Source organism: Strix aluco, chromosome 8, assembly GCF_031877795.1.
Source record: "Strix aluco isolate bStrAlu1 chromosome 8, bStrAlu1.hap1, whole genome shotgun sequence".
NCBI classification, from domain to species: Eukaryota; Metazoa; Chordata; class Aves; order Strigiformes; family Strigidae; genus Strix; species Strix aluco.
This window is the reverse complement of record NC_133938.1, coordinates 2,663,806-2,683,897: the sequence shown is the minus strand read 5'-3', so window position 1 is coordinate 2,683,897 and position 20,092 is coordinate 2,663,806. Positions and strand designations below refer to the sequence as shown.

The 20,092-nt window shown below is 42.1% G+C and overlaps 2 protein-coding genes across 8 annotated transcripts in view; one reads left to right on the top strand and one right to left on the bottom strand.

The window, feature by feature from the left end:
* The window catches only part of RAVER2 (ribonucleoprotein, PTB binding 2), a 33,919-nt gene extending 17,078 nt beyond the window's left edge, over nucleotides 1-16,841 (top strand). Inside the window, exons 5-14 of one of the 5 annotated variants that reach the window (XM_074831815.1) lie at nucleotides 170-296; nucleotides 1,211-1,293; nucleotides 4,685-4,789; nucleotides 5,008-5,119; nucleotides 6,229-6,455; nucleotides 8,484-8,595; nucleotides 8,938-9,083; nucleotides 10,830-10,919; nucleotides 11,565-11,693; nucleotides 14,861-16,841. In XM_074831815.1, coding sequence (XP_074687916.1) covers nucleotides 170-296; nucleotides 1,211-1,293; nucleotides 4,685-4,789; nucleotides 5,008-5,119; nucleotides 6,229-6,455; nucleotides 8,484-8,595; nucleotides 8,938-9,083; nucleotides 10,830-10,919; nucleotides 11,565-11,693; nucleotides 14,861-15,007 — 1,278 coding nt within the window. In that variant the 3' untranslated portion in view covers nucleotides 15,008-16,841. Of the gene's footprint in view, nucleotides 1-169; nucleotides 297-1,210; nucleotides 1,294-4,684; nucleotides 4,790-5,007; nucleotides 5,120-6,225; nucleotides 6,456-8,483; nucleotides 8,596-8,937; nucleotides 9,084-10,829; nucleotides 10,920-11,564; nucleotides 11,694-14,860 lie in introns of all 5 variants that reach the window. The other 4 variants (XM_074831814.1, XM_074831816.1, XM_074831817.1 and 1 more) reach the window with 4 other exon arrangements.
* Nucleotides 16,842-16,978: 137 nt separating this feature from the next.
* JAK1 (Janus kinase 1) overlaps nucleotides 16,979-20,092 on the bottom strand; it is a 63,296-nt gene continuing 60,182 nt past the window's right edge. For all 3 annotated transcript variants that reach the window (XM_074831810.1, XM_074831813.1, XM_074831811.1), the window contains exons 23-25: nucleotides 19,629-19,746; nucleotides 19,157-19,267; nucleotides 16,979-18,623 (exon numbers count right to left, since the gene is read on the bottom strand). In XM_074831810.1, the coding sequence (XP_074687911.1) occupies nucleotides 18,522-18,623; nucleotides 19,157-19,267; nucleotides 19,629-19,746 (331 nt within the window). In that variant the 3' untranslated portion in view covers nucleotides 16,979-18,521. The remainder of the gene's footprint in view (nucleotides 18,624-19,156; nucleotides 19,268-19,628; nucleotides 19,747-20,092) is intronic.

The window sequence follows — 20,092 nt, the reverse complement described above, 5'->3', positions numbered from 1 at the left end:
ATTTCATTTGAGGGAAAAGGAGCATGGAAAAGAGCAGGAAATAGGGAAGAAAATTTTTTTTTCTGTGTAAAAAGAAATGTGCCCATTACCATCAAACAAGTTTGAGAGATTGAAATGTATTCTTTGTTTTGTCCTGATTCTAACATTTTTCTGTCTCTCTTAATTGGAGATGAGGAACAATAGGAAAGGCTTGCTTCCAGAGCCAAATCCAGTGCAGATTATGAAAAGTTTTAATAATCCAGCAATGTTACAAATGCTACTGCAGCCCCAGTTGCGTGGACATGCTGTTAAACCTGGTAAGGTTTTTGTTGTTTTTTTTTTTTTTAAAACAAACCCTGTTCTTAGTGATACAAGGCTTTTAACAAAGGAGAGAAGCAGGAATACTATTTTAAAATCTGTACAGACACTCTTTTGATGTGTTTGTGTAGACACTTTCACATTTATGAAAGCAAAAGCAAGAGGTGGATTGCTACACTATTGTGTTTGGATCAAATTTAGTGTAACCTAAAAATGCCCTCACATTAACTCTGTGATGTCTGAATGTTTGTATTAGAAATGGGTTTAAGATGAAATGTCTTTTGCAGACATCACAGAAATGGCGAGTTTAAATCTGATTTTAGATCTGAATTTTGCGGCCTGAGTCTTTCTCCTATTGATTTCAATGTAAATCGTTATTCACTTGGATGCTACCATAGTTGTACACAGCATTAGCCAAAAACATTTTTCTGCCTTCTCACTAGGATGGATGTGAATAAACATATAAAAACCAATCTCACTATATTTCAAATGGTGAAGGTATTAGGAACAGGATTGAGAACAGATAACTTGAAGAGTCAGGTGGGGGACAGCTAAGAGTTTGTGACATAATCTTCTGACAGAAGATACACAGAAACTGTGTGTGAAGAGAACACTTCAGTGAAGAAACACTTTAGCTAATGCTGAAGTTTCAAAGCACTTTAGATAGTGCTGTGGTCTTGCAGTCAACTGCAGACATTTCTGCATCTTGGAGCAAAACTCTCAGCTTTGGAGGAGCTCCATGAAAGTACATCTCTAATTGCAGATCAAAGCTGAGTGTATTGAAAAGTTTCATTTTACTGTGCTGGAAAGTTTTGTGAATATGAAATCTGAAAAATATAGAATAAGTCTTAGAACGTTCTTTACTTGGCTAACTTATAAAACACTGCAACTGTGTCTTGTGTTTTTGAAACAGTTCTTGGAGCATCTGCAGGTTTACCTCACCTTATAAATTCAGCAGTTGGCCCACCTTTTTTGCAGTTGAATAAAATTCATCAGGTATGTGACCAAAAAACTTTTCTCAAAATACATATTTGTGGAGGTCTTAGCATGAAAAATATTCTCAAAGTTTGAAGAAATTACAACTAAAATCAAGTGTTCTCATTAAATTTATCTTTGAGAAAAGGACTATGAGATGCCTGTGGGGATGTAAGAGCACACTGTGCTTACTATCCACAAGTGAGTTATTTTATCTTAACTGAGCTTTTGATTTGCTAACACCTGCCAATGTAGAGACAGCTTGCCATTACTGGCAAAAAAAAAAAAAATCCTCTTTAAATTAGTGCTCGAGGAGTGTGACACATCCATTTCTCTCTGCTCATACACACTTTCTGTAGAGACTTGATTGTTTTCTCTTATTCAAGCCAACAAGCTTAGCATCATTACCTTCATTTTGAAGCTTGCAGGGACCAGAATGTGCTATATATGCTATAAAAAATAGTGATTTGCAGATGTTACTTCTTAGGCAAAAAACCCCCAAGGTTATAAGCTGTTTTAAGTGTTCTCGGAGTATCTGTAGTTCACTGTAAAGTTGATACGACTTCCATATGGGCACCAGAATTTCTGAAAGATACTATATTGGATATTTGGGATGAGTTTGCCCTAGAAATTGGTGATGGGAACATGCTAGAGTAGCACCCACAACCAGAACTCCTCCTGCAGCAGTTGACTTGGCCAGCAGCCTGCCTGGCCTCCGCCTTGCACTGAGGTTCTGTTAGAGATTTCTCCAGCTCTGCCAGGAGCCAAAATTTGCCTTCAGTATTCATGGCGGGGGTTTTCATAAGTACCTGAGAGGGACTGGAGTCAATCGCTTTGACTTACCATTTCTGATGTTTCAGAAATTCCCATTTAAAAAACAGAATCCCCTTAAGTATTAGTTCTTACTTCTGCTGTTCTTTTGGCAAAGATAGACTGATAGATCTTTAACAAAAAATTAAAATGCAGAGATACTCCTTAAGTACATTCAGCTTTTTGGGTTTTTTTTCTGCTAAAAACTGGTAGGTGGATATATCCATTTTGAATAAATACTACTTAATTTTTCCCCATCCAGTGAGTTGCTTTTGTCCTGTACAATTAAAAAATACATAATTCTTTGCTTGTACTTCTTTTATTTAAATGACATTTTCAATTGGTATATTTAGTTACTGCTGCTCTCTTCAGCCTTGGAGAGCCTATGCTTCCTTGGAAGGCAATGGGAATGTTTTCTAATCACAGCTGGAGACAGGCATGTTTTACACAGTTAACAGTGTGATTGATGATGATCCAATGTTTTTGACTTGAGTGCTGCAGCCAAACAACTTAATGTTTTCTCTTTAGAGAGACTTAAAAGTTTAATTCTCTTCCAGGAAGCTTCCTGTCATTTAATTAGCTCCAAACCTGATCTAATAGCCTGAATTTTATTGACAAGTATTTGATTAACCAAATTCCTTCTATTAGGCACATTTTTCTGTTATTCAATGACTTATTTCAGTTTTCTCTAAAGCCAGAGAACCAGGTCACTGTTTTTATTGTCTTGAAATTCAGTATTGTGACAAGATAGAGGAACACACAGTATCTTGGCTTGACTCTCTCCCCACCTCCCCACTCGAGCACTGATTCAGCTGCCTGTATGTCTTGGTTTTGCTTTTGTATATTCAAGGTTTTGTAAAGTAATATAATGAGAAAAAACAATATTTTTAGGATGATTATGCCACAACATTATAAAACAGTTCATAAAGATTCAATAGAGGGGTATTTGAACAAATGAGTTTTTCATCCAGTAATCTTTCAACTCTGGAGTTAGCATGACTTTCAACTCCTTTCTTTTAATTACTCTTAGCTACAATTATCATGTGCCAAAATCATGCATTTTAAACTTTCCCAGTGATGTGTTCTCCTCAGTCATCCAGCAGTTCATTAAATCTTTATTAACCCAGAGACTTCCTTCTGAGGATTCTACCCAAACTGATTTTCCACTTTTGTATTTCTGAACGTTTTTCAGTTGAACTTGTACGTGTTCTTTGTTGATGTAACCAAGTTTAGAAGGGACAACTGCTGGTATTTGGGACAATAAACAGCCCTGGATAATTTCTACTGCAAATCACTAAGACAATTAAAATAGCAGATGCTTAACAAATCTAGATACGACACTTTTTGTTTTAAATTGCACATTTCTGAGTCCAGAAGACCATATTACAGGCATAGGGTGGTTTTTCCCCTAGGGAATTTGGCCCTGCCACACAGAGACACAACCTAGGCTTGAAAATATTTGTGAGGTGTTTTGCAGGATGCTGCAAAATCTGCAAAGCCATGCATCAGGAGAGTTGCCTTCTTCTTGGGTTCCATCTTCATTACCTGGTTTTGGTGATCTTTCCTATGTAGGAGATTTAAAAAAGAATGAGGAAGGCTATATTTGTTGTGATTTGAGACAGTCAGTGTCCCGTATATCTGTTCTTGCACCACTGTACAAAAAGGTTTGTAGAGCAACCTGTATTTTGCCTGGCAAATCATGACCAGGAGGTGCTGCCAGAAAGACAGTTCCAAGCCTTTGTTCAACTAGCATGAATCATAGTGTGGTTTTGTTAGCCAGAGTGGACGTTGGTGTAAAAGAAATCCATAGCAGAGTCTGAACATGGTGCCCCAGAGTTGTTAAGTGGCTCAATTCTGGTGGCAAACCGATCTAGAAGTTTTTGAATGAAAAATACTAGTATTTTATAGCCTTGACAATCTGTAGGCAGTGTGATTTGTAATCTTTTTAATGGTTCTGGAATAGAATTTCATGTAGATAGTTGCCACTAAAAAGAAGGGAAAAACATACCCGGATATTCCTCTTTGAAAGTAAGGATACTGTTTGGTAACTGTAAAACAAGGGATGAGAGTCCCTGCTGGTTACAACCGAGTCCAGTAAAGCGTATAGATATTTGATGAAGATTATGTATTAGAATTGCAATGCGAGGCACAGCGCAAACGTTAACAAACAATGAAGTCCTTATTCCTAGAGCTCATCATTGTGTCTCATCTTTCTTATTGGCACTGCAGGTAACTCCCCTCTCTAGTCTGCCTGCAGAGGCTTCAAACACATTTCACTTTCCCTGTTGGCCCAGACACAGGCTGCAGTGGAGTCTGGATTGTATTTGGAGTATACTCTGGATCCTTTAAAAGCCATCAGAAAGCATACTTGTGGTTGTGAGGTGAAAAAGAGGGCCGGGCAGGAGAGAGGTTAAAAGAGCTTGAAATAACTTCCTATGAATGAAGCAAAAATTTAGTTCTGATGAGGAAATGGTTATTTTCCTTTGCTGCATGAACTCTGAAACTAATTTAAACTTCTTTAAGCAGTATCGTCTGAAAATGTTTTGAGAATGTACTGTTTTCCATGACTGTCAAACTAACACTTCTTTTAATAATTTCGCAGAGTTCAATTCTGGGGAGTACATCTAACTTAGTGCTGCAGAGTCCTGCTCACCTACCCTTGCCACAGCAGCAACTGATGAAGATTGAAAACATTCAGGCTAATAGTGTAAGGTCATCGCTTTAACTTCGGCTGTCTTTGGACGCTCTTATAACTGATAAATAATTATTTTCATCTAGTGCAATGTAACAGCTTAGTGTATCTTAGTGTTACATCGTGTAACAGCTTTAGTGTATCTAAAAAGATTAACTGAATGTGAAAGTTGTAAGAAATAGCTAAGAGAGATTATTTTAATCATTTACACAGTTTTCTATTCTTCCTTATAGAAACCGGGTTTGCTGGGAGAACCTCCAACAATGCTACTTCAGACAGTACTGGGAATAGGGGTAATGCCATCAGTGAGTTCAGGCATGGGAACCCGTGGAGAAGCTCTTAAGTGTAAATGACATTTTATTTCATACCTAATCAGCTTGAAATGATGCACCTGACTTTCTCTCACTTTGGCAAAAGCAATAGTATGTTTAAACCTTATCACTGCACAGAAAGTTAGGCAGAGAGCTGGACAATAGTGCACGGTATACAGGTAAGCAAGTTAACAAGTTATATAGCTGTATAACCAACTGTAACCCGCTGGTTTAAGCAGGAAACACACTTGAAATATCTTGCCTTGTTGCCTAGCTTCTCTCATCTGTTTTGTCAGGGAAGAAAGAGTACCCTGTGGCATTGGTTGCGTATTTGCAGGTTGTTAAATATTCTGCTTGCTCATTTTTAGTACACTTGCAATATGTTTTTATTTAGGACCAAAATTTTAGGGTTTGTTGGTTCAAAGCAAAAAAATCTGAGCAGCTGAAGAGGCACTGCAAATAAGTTTTTTACATTCATTTCATTAACCAGTAGAACTTTAACATCCAGTCTGTGATGGATGTCAGTTTTGAATGCAAATTTCTGCGCCAGTGATGCCCTCAATTTTTATGAGGAAAGATCACTTGTGATACTGCTTAGTGCATCTTTTTTGTTTCCTCCACTGAGAGCCATATATTCGGCAGGTCTAGATGTGGTCTGAGTTGTGGTAGTAACCACAAGGAAAAGCTTGCGGCAAGGAAGAAACCTATTCTAAAAGTCTAGATTTTAATTTTGAAAAATAACTTCTAGCTCTTTTGTTGATAAAAAGAATTTTACTAATGCCAGTTGAGGTGGGGTTTTTCCCCTCTGTTCCGATAGAGCATCCTCTAGGATGTTGTTCCCAGGTTTTTTGAAAGTGACAGGAAACACTAAGAAGTAACTTATAGTGAATAATTAGAAAAGTCAGGGTTTTATTCTATTGTATTAGCTTTAAATAGAGTTGTTTGCTCCTGGGATGGTAAAAGAATAAAAACTATCATCAGAATCCAGTGTTCTGGGACAGCTGTAAAATACATCTCTAAATGTTTTTCTCATCACTTAGTAAAAACCACAAACAAAATGTACTGATAAATCTTGTCTAACAGAAAAGTTTCTCCATTTATGGTTGACTGCAGCATCTAATCTGACTCCAATTCAAACAGCAGCAGCAACAGCAGGGATGGGCATGCTGCCATTCTTTCCGAATCAGCACATTGTTGGACAAGCTATACCAGGGCAAAATAACGCTCCAGATAAACAATCGACTACCGAAGCGGTTGTCTCGGGATCACAGCCTTATCATCAGACCTTAACAAATCTTTCTGCGGGAGCTTTGCGGGCTGGACATGCCAAACAACAAAATCAGCTAAAAAGTACTGATACAAGTTTGGGGGTAAGGAACACTGAATACAAATATTTCCTTTTTTCTTCTGTGTGGGTTTTCTCTTTTTTATTTTAACATGCTTAAGAGTTAGCTGCAACTGCTTATTGTAGTTCTTCACTATAAAATTTGCTAGATCACAGGATCATTCATGAGACATTTTAAGGTCATTCCACTTAGGAATAATAGGGAGAACAATAATGCTCTTTGGTGGTCCAAATGAATTAACAAGGGAATCTTTTTACAATGCTGGAGGGTTTTTTTTCCATGTGTATGCCTCATAGTATTTGATGATGAAATTATCTCAAGGGCAATGTCCCTTTTAAAGACTGAAAATTGAACTTGTGGTGGAATTTCATGACTAATCGGGAGCAATTCTGGTAGTATGTAGGGCCTTTGGGCTTCCAGGTCGGGGGGTTGTGTGTGTATATGTGTGTGTATATATATCTGTATGTGTGTATGTAAATTTTCCACTTTTAGTCCTCTTAGCCATAGCTGACGTGTTCTTAGTCTATATCAATTTTAATATTTATTCCCTTGAAGGCAGGGGGTGGGAGGATGATGGGATGGGATTTGAGTTGAACCAGAATGGTCTATTTTTTTCAGAAGTTTTTTCCTGCCATTAACAGAATTTACTTTTTTTTATAATATACATACATAAATATTTTGACATTTGTGTGGAAACATGTTCTTAATTCAGATCAGATCTGTGTTTTCTTTACATATTTTCTGAAGCATCTGAAGTGATTAGATTATATTCAGTATTGGTGTCTGCCTTTCTTAGACAGCTTTGCCAGATTTGGTCCTACTTTGGAAAGTACACTTTTCATTTTTAAATAATTTTTTACTGTAATGAAGTGGAATTTTACCTGTGTATAGATACACATGGATAAAATACATAGGGTGTCTGTGTATACATATATAAAAACAGTGGTTTATTTCAGCATTTCATTTAGTTAAAAGGAAATGTAATTAAACCATTAGAAGTCTAGATAATTCATTTATTTCTATGAATATTGTTTATCAGGAAAAGTTCTTTTTTGAAATCCTGGTAGATGTTTTAATTGTTTCCTTTTCTGCATCAGTAGACAGAAGGCCCAGTTTGCAAAAATCACATCTTTGACAAGACAGCAGCAGTCTGGATGCTGATACTGACCGGTTGTACTGTCTTAAATGCCTGCTTTTGCATCCAGATGAAGAATTTCTGCACTTTGTTGAAGCTTTTTGTGTTTAAAAACTGGTCTCACTGGTTTTGAAAAAATGTTGATGAATACTATTTTCAGTAAAATAGTATTAATCCATTAAAATAACGGATTTTTTTTTTCCTTAATGGGCTTTGAAAAAATGTACAGAATAGATGTAGAGTAGGACGTAGATGCAGAGTCTTCCAGCTATGTATTTCAGACAAGCTATGTAACTTGCTATAGCTATTTCATCCTTATGTCTGGCATTTGTTGTGACATAAGCTAAAGGGAAATAAGCTGGTATGTACCCTTCCTAGTGCCTCATAGGAAACACTTCTGGTGGTTTGGGGTTGTGGGTCAGGCCCGATGCTTCATTTACACTCATAAACATTTTCCCCTTTTAAGTATAGACTTACAAATAGAGTGATCAGTAAGATGTGTTGTAGTGACAGATTGCAGGCAGGGCCGTATCTCCAGTCCAGGGTTCGTTTGGCCTTCACTTGCTTGTGACTCTGGGTGAGAAGAGTTGATTTTGTCGTAAATCCCTGCAGCTGGGGTCAGTATGGTGGTTATTATTCCTTTGCTTGAATTTAAAAGGTTTTCTTTTGTTTTTGTGGGGTTTTTTTAATACCCTTTAGTAACATCCAGTCTAAAGAGAAACATTCCTACTAAATTATTCAGCAAGAAAAAAGTACAGGCAATGTGTCCAGATAGTCATCCTAGCATTTATTTTAGAAGCCTTCCTGTACATTTCATAGGCTTAAGCTTTTCTCAAAACCCTGCAGGGACACTTACCTTATTTCTGACAAATGTTGTATGAATATAATGCACGTTGACCTGTCCAATTGTTTTGCAGACTCCCTTGAAAAAGCAGACTTCGCTGCTAGGAGACCCACCAAAAGAAATACGTCTTAGTACCAACCCCTACTTGAATTTGGCAAGTGTGTTGCCTGGCATATGTCTTCCAGGTAAGCAAACACTGAGCGGTTTCAGTTGCAAGTTCCCTTGACCGAGTGTGGCAAACCATTATGCTGTTTGGCAGGTAATTCCAGTGACCACAACATTTATCTTTAAGGAAGTCTTGTAGTCTGTCTTAAAATTGCAGTGTAATAAATTTACAGAGTTAATGGGCTTACAGATATAGACAAACTTCTAGAAAACCTTTCAAATATTAGTAGCACTGATTAATTTTGAGCACAGCCTAATGTGAAGTAGCAAATTTCTGTTCCAATCCTAGAATATTGCTAAACAAGAGTGCAACCTAATTTTTGCAGTTTATACAAACCACGTATTCTTTGTGTTACAAACAGCAATTGCCAGTAAAGCCTCTAGTCCACCGCAGCAGACCGGACTTTCGAACAACATCGTGGATGCTGCTGTGTCTCAGGGAACTACATCACAACATGCAATGGAAAATTATTTTAATTACTCTCAACAGCATGGGGAATACACACAGGTACGTCACTTTGCAGTGCTTTCTTCTGAAGCCTAGTTTGTCACTCAGAGCTCTGGGAGCGGGATTTTTGGCAGAGATCTGCTCAGAGATCCCTCCCTGAGCTGCTCATTGTTTTTCTCTGTGTACTCTTCATGCACTTCTTGGCACACATGTGGTCTGGTAGTCCTTCATGCAGTTGAACAGCGTTGTCCAACATCATGAACCACTCCTCAGCAGTTCCTAGGCTTTCCTACAACCAAAACCCACCCTCTTCTTCAGGCTGAAGCTTATAGGTCCTCTTCACTGATAGTTTATCTCTTTCAGTGTACAGAATAGATTTAGCACAAAATACACCTCAGTAAAAAATAAAAGCCTCAAGACATTCCCTGCTGCAGTGTTGTAACCATAGAAAGATTGCTGCTGGAGAACCTGAATTCAGTGCAGTTGGCTAAAAAATTACTCTTACAACTTCTGGCTTGGCTTCTGGTCTGTCTTCAAAACCATGAAGTTTTTCCTCTTTCCCTTCCCAAGAAGTTTTCAGGTTTTCTTGAGACTTGGCTAGATCCCAGAAAGAGTGTGTTCTGTCTACCAGAAGTTCCTGTATAGCTTGGGGAATTTTTAGACTCTCTGCCAGCTGGTTTCACTGCACAGGATTTCTTCACCACGTGCCCCGTTTGGTGATCAGAGCATGGCCACTAAGGTGGAGGGCTGCCCCTTGTCTGGAGTGTTGCAGTACTGAGAGCAAGTGCTGGGTTTCAGAGACATCGAGACACTCTGTGAAATAACATTTCCTTATTTTCATTAGCCATCACTAGTCTGTGCAGAAATATATATGAATGAAATACGAGAATTGGATTGTAGTGCTGTCAGGTAATCTGTATAAAAATCTTGGGTCTGCATGGGGACACCCACCCTGGCTCTGCTGTAGGTCTCCTCCTGCCCTGATCTCTTCTCCTGTGGCTGGGAGACAGAAGCAAGCGGTGCTCCCCTCTCCTGGGCTGCTGGCAAGGAAATCTGTGTTGCTCCTGAACTCCTGGGGTAGAGCAGGGCTGCTGTGGGAGCCGGTTGGGTCTGGAGGACAGAGAGCGGGCACACGGCGGGGCATGGGGCTTGGTTTGTGTTAGGAGGGTCTCAGCCCAGCCAGGAGGGGCGGAGGGGACGGTGTTTGCTGCAGCAGGCAGCTTTGCCACGGGCCAGACCCATCTATTAGGTCAGATCTGGTGACAGTTGTGGGTTAGAGAAGCAAGAGGGATGTCCTGGGGGCTGTTGTGTTTTGTGTAAGCATAGTCTTGAATGTTTTGTTTGAATCTAATTATTTGCTTTCAATTCGCTTTGATGTCTCCTGGAGGTAGTTCCTAACCCTAAACCCTTAAAATACTGTCCAAAAAAATCAGTAGTATTGTAGTATTAGTGTTACTAGTATTATCTGTAGTAACATGAAGGACTCAAATGATGTCGCTTAGGTGCAGAGATGCCACATGTCATTGTTCAGCTGTATTTGTACTGTCTGTTCCTTCCATGTAGCAGAAATGACATTGTACTTGTGTCCACTGCCAAGGCAGTGGTGCCTTGTGTGTCTTTAAAGCACTTAACGTCATTTTAAATGTTTGGTTTGAGCTTTATCACTGGTGTCAAACATGTTTTGATGCTTCTTGGAGAGCTTTGCCTTTTATTCATTCTCATGTCCTGCGAGGCCGTAAGAATTGTTTTCATTTAAAGTGACCTTAGTAGACAGCTAATGGGAAGAGGTTTTTTCCTCCTTTATAGGAGGCTGTTCAGCAGTGGTATCAGCATTATGCTCAGGCATATAACTCTACCCAGGCAAGAGTCGATGAATTTGAAAATGAAGCCTCTGAGGTGAGAAATAATTTTATTTTCTTCCTGTCTCCACTGGCTGTTTCTCCCATCAGCTGTGAGGGTGCTTTTGGATTCTGGACACCTGCTTTTTTTGTTGATAGTGGCTGCTGCCGTTGCTACCGCAGAGACACGGGGCTGGAGAGCGTGGGACGAATGGCACTGCATGGTCACCTTCCGCAGGGCATCCCTGCACGGTTACTCTCCAGGATGTTCACGCTTTTGATTATATCTGGCATAAATATTTTAACCTTCCACAATCTGAAGTTACCTGTAAAGTTCAGGAGTGTATTAAAATACTCCTCCCAAGAAAGAGCACGCCATAATGTTACTTCCCAGTGAGTCTGTTGAAGGATTGTTTTTCACTCAGGCCATTATATAGCCCAAGGTTGGGTTATAGACCAACAACAAGCACACTTTTGGGTTTTCTTAAGGAATTGTGTGAAGTAAACTGTCCCCCAAATCCTACATTTTGCTCAAGAAATTGCTGCATGCCTGAGCTGCTGTGAATTGGATGCTCCTTTTAGCAACTGTGACTCAGATATTTACATATCTGCTGAATGCTCGTTACTATGTCGAGTAAAAATGAATTCTTGAACCTATTTTCTTTCAACTTCTGGTTGATCATGGATCCCATTCTGCATTTAGGAATCTACAGGTGGATCTTACCCAGACTACAGAACCTGCTTGCAGGTCCTGCCTACACTTTACAGTGGAGCCCAGGGATCATGCCAGCCAGGCAGCTTGCAGCTTCCTCCACAAAACCCCTTAAATAAGGTGAGAGGAGAGACGCAGCAGAGGGGTTGTAGATGCAGCTGGAGCCAGCAGCTGGTGGAAGTGCTTCTTATTTGTCTTATGCTGCCACCGAGTGGACTTCGGACCTGCAGCAAGCCAAGGCAGAGCTTTTCCACTGCGTCCATGCTCCTCAGGATCCCGAGTTGCTCAGGATCACACCCAGTTCCTGGTGGGTGTGATAAATAAAAGCAGTGGTTGGGCAGAGCGTGCCAAACCCCCTCAGAGCCCTCCAGCACCCTGGAGATCAGAGCTCCTCACTGCCCACACACCACCAAAACCCACAGGAAAGAAAAGCTGGATGTTTGTGAACAGACTTCTTGGAAAGATCTGCGAGGCTGAATGTGCAAAAATGCCTTGAAGGAGGCAAATAAAGTAGGAAGTTAACAAAGGAGGAGGAGGAGGTAGTTCGTGCTGGTTTTAGGGTTTTTTGCCTGACTTGCAGATGTTCTGCAGTGAGTGCTACTGGGATAAAACCTCAGAAGTGGAGTTAGCAAGTCAAGGCAGTGTCCGGCTTACCTACAGCCTCCACTTTGTAATCCTCTTCACCGGATCCTGGGAGGAAAACCATTTTAAAATGGGTTTCATTTGGTGTTATACCAGACACAGATGCAACCTACTTCAGCCAGACTCATTGAGCAAAGCTTCCTTTGTCCGTTGCACTCAGTAGACACTTAGTTTTCATCAACAAAAGATGTGGGAGGGATGGGGAAATGCTATGGGAGCCATGAGTATCAGCTTAAAGGAGTCTGGAATCTGGACTAACGAGGAGGTGGTTTAACACTGACCAGGCCGGTGGGGATAAAAGCTTTGTTGAGTCTGAACAAAGGACCTCTCATTTCCTGAATGCCTTCGAAATTCTGAGGAATTCCTCCCCTCATGCTGTAGGTAGATCACATTGCTCCTGTTTTTATGGATGGGAGAGACCTTAAAAGCCAGATTGTCATCTCTTTTGGAGCTGCTGCCTTTGTGAGGCCAGCCCCAGCCCTGCAGCCTGAGAGTGATGCCGATCTCTCTCCTCAGCCTTCAGCACAGCTCGTGGCCCTTTGCGTGGTGTCTGGGCACGGCGAGAGGAGCCGCAGCTGAAGTCCACGGTCGCATCTGGGAGAGCTGAGGGGCCCGGGCCCCTGCACCACTCTGCCCCATCGCCGCCTCGCATCCCTTTGCTGCATGTCATGCTCTGGCATCTCAGACTTGGCATGAGATTCCTGGTTTTTTGGAGGGGATTTAGAAGGAAAACACAACTGTAGCAATTTGTGACTCCTGGGTAGAGGACAAGGCTTGGCTGGAGCTGGCTTTGACATGTCTTGGGATAAAGATGGCTGGGGCCTGAACATGGTGCCATGGGCTGTGAAATCTGTAGCTCTGTGCCGTAAAAAAGATAGCACTTTCAGGTTTCTAACAGCTTCGATGTGGCTGGAAATGACTGAAATTGTGACAAGAGAAGGAGATAGTATGGGGTTTGAGCTACAATCTTCCAGTTCATTTCCAGTCTAAAGAGGAAAGCTTGTCTGTGGAGGTGATGTTGAGCAGCTTGCTCCAAAGTTTGTCTTAATGCCAGATGCCGTAAAAGGCAGAAAGAGAGCGGTTGGTCCCTTGGCACAGATGGAACAGTACGGTTTATTGTGCCTCTGCAGTGAGGTACTTTTCTCATTCCTGGAATCAAAAGAGAAATCTCGGTGAAGAGGGGACACAGACTGGTCCCCAGGAGGCTCTCTATCGGTTAAGAGTGTGTGCTCATGTGCATGTTTTAACCCTGTAACTGGTTTTTCTGCTGCTTCTGTGGGCTGCATTTCCGAGGTTCAGAAGGAACAGTCGGAGGTTTGTATGAAGCACACAGCGGTGATGCTGCACTCTGCCATGCGAGCTGGGACAGGTGGAGGGTGACAGCACACCTGTGACATCTCCATGGCTATTAGTGCAGAAGAGAGGATGGGGGGACAACTAAAAAGTCTTTCTTCAAGCCAGTTCCTATTTACGATGATGACAAGTGCATGCTAAAATGAAATTGAACTCAGCTGAGGGTAATTTGAGTTGTGAATGTGAATTAGCAAGGGGTGCTTCTGAGGACTGCTCAGAAGTGTTCAGCTCAGGGATGTTTGGTCAGCACAGCTGTTCTTTTGATTAAGGAATTAGTGTCCTGGTTTGTGAAACATGTTAAGGCTTCTAAAATATTCACTCCAACATGAACCAAAACCCCAGATCTTCTGATTTAGGAGACAGGCTTAACCTGGGATGTGGCAAGATCAGGTTCAGGGTGTTGTTCCAGGGCAGATGCGTCAGGCTTTTAGAACAGGGCGACTGTTTAAGCCATTTTGTAATGAAATTAATGACACGTTGGGGAGAGGAGTGATCAAGTGTCACTGATCAGTGCTGGGCTGTAATGTGTAGGTGCAGCTTCTTGTGCTGTAGGTGTGTGGATAGTGCAACAATCCTGCTCTGATGGATCCCAGAGAGGAGCTGAACCTGAGCCTCACGTACCCCAAGGAGCCCTCGGTGGTGGGGCAGCCTCAGGTCACCTGTGTCCCCTCGGTGGTGGGGCAGCCTCAGGTCACCTGTGTCCTCACCAGAAACCCTACTCTGGGCCCCTCGGGGCTTCCAGTGTGTCGGAGCGAGGCATTTTAGTTGAAGTTTTGGTTAAAGAACCATTACTGCTCTCTCCTTCACTTCGGTACCACGTGTAGACTCATGCCTGCAAGTGGCAGATGGTTACACGTAATCCACAACGCAAACCTGCTTTGGTGTGGCTGCAGACCCTCAACACCTGACTTGCCAGGATGGTTTAACCTGTTCAGCTAGGTGGCCCACTGGTGCTTTACTTTAAAGGATAAAGATGTCTGGAGCTGCTGGGACACCGCAGGGTAGTAGCACGGCTGTTGTTACACTGTGCCTGGCCCAGCCAGCCCTCTGCCCTCACAAAAACACATGTATGGTGCGGCACCTATGCGTTTACCATTGGGTTTGGTTCTTTTTAGGGAAAGGGCACAAACACTGACTCATGAGCTGTGTATAGCTGGACCTCAAAGCCAGAGGAGTCGGGCCTTTGGAGTCAGTTACTGGCTCCTGGGCCTTGGTAATTCCCAGACTGGAGCTTTATTTATTGACACCGTTTGCTCTGGATCATGTGTCAGTTGTTTTCTTCTTGTCCTTAGGTGGCTCCAACGAGAAGCGAGAAGCGAGGCTCTTCATACCTCATTTCCTCCCCAGAACCTGGCCCCATGGAGTACCTTGGCCAGCAGACTCAGGGCTCCGCAGTACGTTACGCCGAATCCTCTCTAAAAAAAAAGCGCGTTTATTGAGACCTAAATAATCGCTCCTGCCTTAGGGGGTGAAGGCAGGCTTTCTGTACCTCCGCTATTTATTGCTGCCTTAACTTCAAATAATTCTTCTTTCTGTGTGGGTTACAAGTATCCCAAGAGGAACAACCCTCTGTTAACGGGCAAATTTGCCAAGGAGACGGTACGTATCGCTGCGAGGTTAGCCATTTCGCGGTAGCCTGACTTGCCTTCTGAAAAAGATGGGCTGGCGTTTCCTTTGTCGTCTGCCACGGACAGCGACAGCGGGCCGAGGCTGACAGAGCCAGGTGACTCGGTGAGTTTTGTAGCTTACCAGCTGAAAGCAATAAAAATACCAAGGGGGGAACGCTGAGCCTTGCTCTAGTCCTCAGCCTGAGGAAAAGATGAATTCTTGATAGTAATTTTTTTTCTTATTTTTTTAACTCAAAATGTGGGGTTTTTTTCAATCTTACTTTTTCCAGGATTAAGAGTTCTGCATTTACAGCCTTTATATTTTTAATATTTCCTCTTAATCCTGGAATAGAGACATACCAAATGTATTACCAGAGCCTCTGTGACGTTTCAATAAATGTTTGTTAAAAGTAAGATGCTATACTGTGTGCTGCCTTGCAATACTCAGTTCGATTTGGATCGGTGATACTTGGACAATGAAGTAACCTTTATCTGGTTTTAGGCCAGGCACCCACAGCTTTTCCTTGGAATAAGTAATTTACAGTTTGGGAATGCAGCTGTGTAGAATGGTGTCTGTGGCAAAGTGCCATCCTCCTCCCCAGAGGCATGGGGGGGTGGGGTGTTGGTGAGGCAGGGCTGCTGGCACACCCTTGGGTGCTGTTAGAGTAACTGAAAGTGGAAGAAAGCAACTGCCTCTTGTGCTTTTTATGACTTCTGCAGGATTCAGTTAGAGCAGAAGCAATACTGACACGCTGCTCAGATGACATATTTAATCCTGTCTTCCTTTTTTCTTTTTTTTTTTCTTCCCCCCAAGCATCTTAACTTTTGGAAGGTGCTGCGCTCCAAAGCCTGCTAGGGCAGCGCATCCTGCTCAAGGGCAGCAGTTCTCAGGGGCAGGAAGCAGAGTCTTGACTCACTCTCCTGTCCCAGGTGAAGGGCAGCAGCCTGCCTGTGTGACAGCCCACACCCATCTGCCTCGGCTGAGCAGATGGCACCAGGTAGACAGAGATGCCCAGCAGGATTGTATTCCTGTTTGCTCTTTTTTTTTAAAAAAAAAAAAAAAAAGCCTGTATTTTTAGCTTATTCATTAAGCAACTCTGGCTTGAGTCTTTCTTTTCTGCTGTTAATCCTTGTAGCTGAAGCTTTAGGAATCCTTTTGAAATCCATGTTTGTGACAGATGAGGAATTAGGAGCCAGGCCTCCATGCCGGACAGGGAGGGGTTTGCTGCCTTGGAATCCTGTTGCAAATTCATTTGGACCGAATTCACTGAGCAACAAGGCCAGAACCCAGATCCTTCTTACCTAATCTTGCTAGATAATACTGAAGCCATTTGTCAGTACTGATTTTTTAAAATAAAAAAAAAGAAGAAAGTCTTAACCTCTGCCTTCCAAGCTGTGTGCTGGGACCAGGATATGTATTTTCAAAGCTTAAAACCGCCCCCCATCACTGTGTCTCCCTCAGCTGTGGGGCTGGCAGGCGCTGTGCATCCACAGCCAAACAGCAACACGGGAGCTTTTCTGGGCTTCTATGTGTATGTAGTGATAAACGCATTTGTAATATTTTATTCAAAGTGTTTGTATGTGCAACTTTCTCAACTTGTTATGCTTTTCAATGAAAATAAATTGTTGGTACATATTTAAAGTGGAGCTCTGTGGGAGGAAAACAGCTCTGGACGACCTTTAAAGTAATCATTTGATGTAGGGAAAGGTGGTTTTGAAGAGAACATGTTCTGGTCACCCTTGCTAGGGCAGTTACATTTAATAAATCTTCCTCTGTTTAATTTATGATTAAAAGAGAGATGCGTGTGGAGAAAAAAAAAATCTTTATTAGACTTGTTTGTATAAAGAGTAACAAAGTGCTTACAGATTTAAACTGGGTTCATAAGTGACATACAGAAAAAACAGGTAATACTGTAAAAATAAATCTGAACTCATGACAGCTCATAATTACAATTTTTTATATATATAGGTATATATTTAAAGACCTCCTTCTGTTATTGCCAGAACTGATCATCTCCTCAAAGCATTTCTGAAACACTTCCCATCCTTATCGGCCAAGGTGTAGGACATCAGTAAGCAAAAAGTTTCCAGTTAAACCACTGTTTGTCGGGCTTACAAAGCAAGAGCACAGGGCCCTCACTCAACTTGCCTACGTTTAAATGCTACATCTAGTCCTGACAATTAAACGTCCGTGGTCCCAGTCTGGCCCCACTGGTTTCCCTTTGGTTAACTGAATACTGCACAAGGGCACGGTTTGAGTCAAATTAAATAAAGGCCTGTTCTGGAAAGAATCATCTTAGAGGCCAAACACCTTTACAGAGAAACTGCTAAAATGAATTGACATGCTGGCCAAAGAAATCATTGACCAAAAAAGATGAGTGTGAGACATACACCTCAAATGGCACTGTTGGCAAAAACAACCCCAGACTGTTTCACATGTTCAAGGTGTTCTTCCCTCCTAGGGACGCTGCCCCTGTTCTCTAATTATTCCTCGTTAGGGGAGGGCTCCCCCAGCTTCTGTACACTGATTACACCTTTCCCAGAGCATGTAAGGGATTTCCACGGCACAGTAGTTCACTTGCAGCACAAGCAGAAAAACACTGCGTTTGCACGAGCAACACCCACACCAACGGTGGAAGCTCCAGCGGGCAGAACTCGGTAACGTGGGAGGGGGAAGCTTACATTTATCCAGAAACGGGGTTTCTCACTGAAATGCGTAACTGTACATGCTGATCCATGCTTTTTTGCCTTTTTTGAACACGACAGTTAAGCAAATTTTTTTTTTTTTAAATACATGTAAGCTCAGAACTGCAGACTGGTTAAGACAAGCTGATTATTTTGTCTTCTCTGGATTTTTACACCAGAGTTGGTTTTTGTCACTAAAATTTAAGTGCATGTAAAGGATAGTTGTCAGCCAAACTTTTTTTTTTTTTTAAAACCTCAAAACCCCATAAAATTATTAAAGTACTCTATCAGGTCCTCTTATGTCCACTAGCTTAGTTATTCAAGGAACAAGCACCTTGTTTTAAATGCTACAGCTTGAGAACTGCAGCATATTTTGATGTCACTCTTTTAGTTTATGTTCATCAGGGTAGTTCAAAATGTAGCAAGACCATAATCAGGTAAAAATAAAACTGCCTTGCAATGACAGCAGCAAAAGGAGTTGAAGCTATTGTTTCAGCCATAGCTTTTAATTAATTTGATCCAACTGTTGACTAAATTAAAAAGGAAAACTGTTGGAAAAAGAATCCTTTAGCACAGTCAGAGTACAAATTACAGTAGTTCAAAAAAATAAGAGGTCTTGGGCATTTATACTTTAAAGTACTGACAGTATAAAAAAAATGAATTACATTTTACTCATAATTGTTTCAAATCCTTGAATCAGATTGTGAAAGGTTGTCCGTTCATCATGCTTGAATATCCAGCACTTCCTCATCAGCTGGTCCACCTGACAACAAAAAAAAAAAAAAGAAATTTTTAAGGGATGTGTGAAACATTTCATTGGTTTTTCCAGTCAGCATAATGGAGCAGATTCTCACTACTCTGGAATGAAGAACACTGACAGGAACACACCTCGGATTTTGATCTGAAGCAGCATGTCTCTGTTACTGGGGGGGGTTGTAGAGTGTGTGTTTGTCTGACAGCACAAACCGTCGATGCAGCGGTCGTGGAGGCGGCTTAAAACAACCCAACAGCTTCAGCCCAGTTTCCAGCTGCGTGTTTTAGCAAAACAGCCGCTGCTCGGCCATTCCTGTGGCAGATGCCAGCAGCCAGCCCCAGCTGGCACCACAGCCCTGCTTCACCTCCCAGCTCCGACCTTCCCCTGCAGAATCCATTCGCGGAAAAACCTCAGAAACACCTTTCTGACAGCAAACCTGAAAGCTGTCCGACCCAGACGGACCAGGCCCGCTCAGCCAGGAATGTGCGGCGCTTTCACCACTATTTAAGAGCTCTAACACCAAAGTGTGGGCGCATCCTCACCTCCTCCGGGCAGCCAGGTGGACGTGGCAAACGTTTTTCTTCTTGCAAGACACGCACCAGCCGCGCCACCGTCATCTGTCCCTGCGTGGGGCCGATCATTTTCAAGAACTCCTGCGGAAAGAGCGGGAGTGAGCGGCGCATCCTCCGACCCCCCGTGCAAATCCAGGCTGTCTCAGCGTGACATTAAGATGACATTTGAATCTCAAAATTAAAACGAACAGCAGATACTTATCGTGCAGATACCGTGCACCATATAGTCACGTTAGAAAATAGATGGTAACATTTACAAATACAGTTTCCTTAGCAGGACACGCAGTCACCACAACTTATCTCTGTACAGGGAGTACGGGGGTTGTTTTCATAAGATAAAGAGATTCATTCCACTTCTTGTTTCCAAAAATAATGCGTTTTTTTTTTTTTTAAATAGCTGATTTAAGCAGCTTTAGCAACAATTTCTTTCACAGCCACTTACTGCCATGGGACTGGACTCCGAATCACAGTAGGTCAGCAGCTCATACAGCGTCACCCCAAACGACCAGACGTCCGAGGCAATGTAAAATTTACTCTGAAGCAAGCACTCTGGGGCATACCTGCGGGCACAACGACAGCGTTGCTCAGAGCTGCACGCAGCTACTCGTACGTGCGCAACCCACGCGCGATTAATGTAAGCGAACAAACACCTCCTGCGTTTGTAACGTCCTCATATAGAAACTTGGGATGCCACAGAAGTAGTAAATAAGGTACAAGTATTACACAACAAGTCACTGTGAAACTGAAGGAGACCAAAACCACAAGAAGTCGTGGGAAAATGGATCGTTAAGTGCAGGAGGAAATAAACAGCACCAGAGTAGGCAAGTATAGTCTACCAGGTGCCTCTTCCTTGCTCTGACGTTGTATCTCAGGCCTCTTATCCAAACAGGAAAAACCTTCGGGACG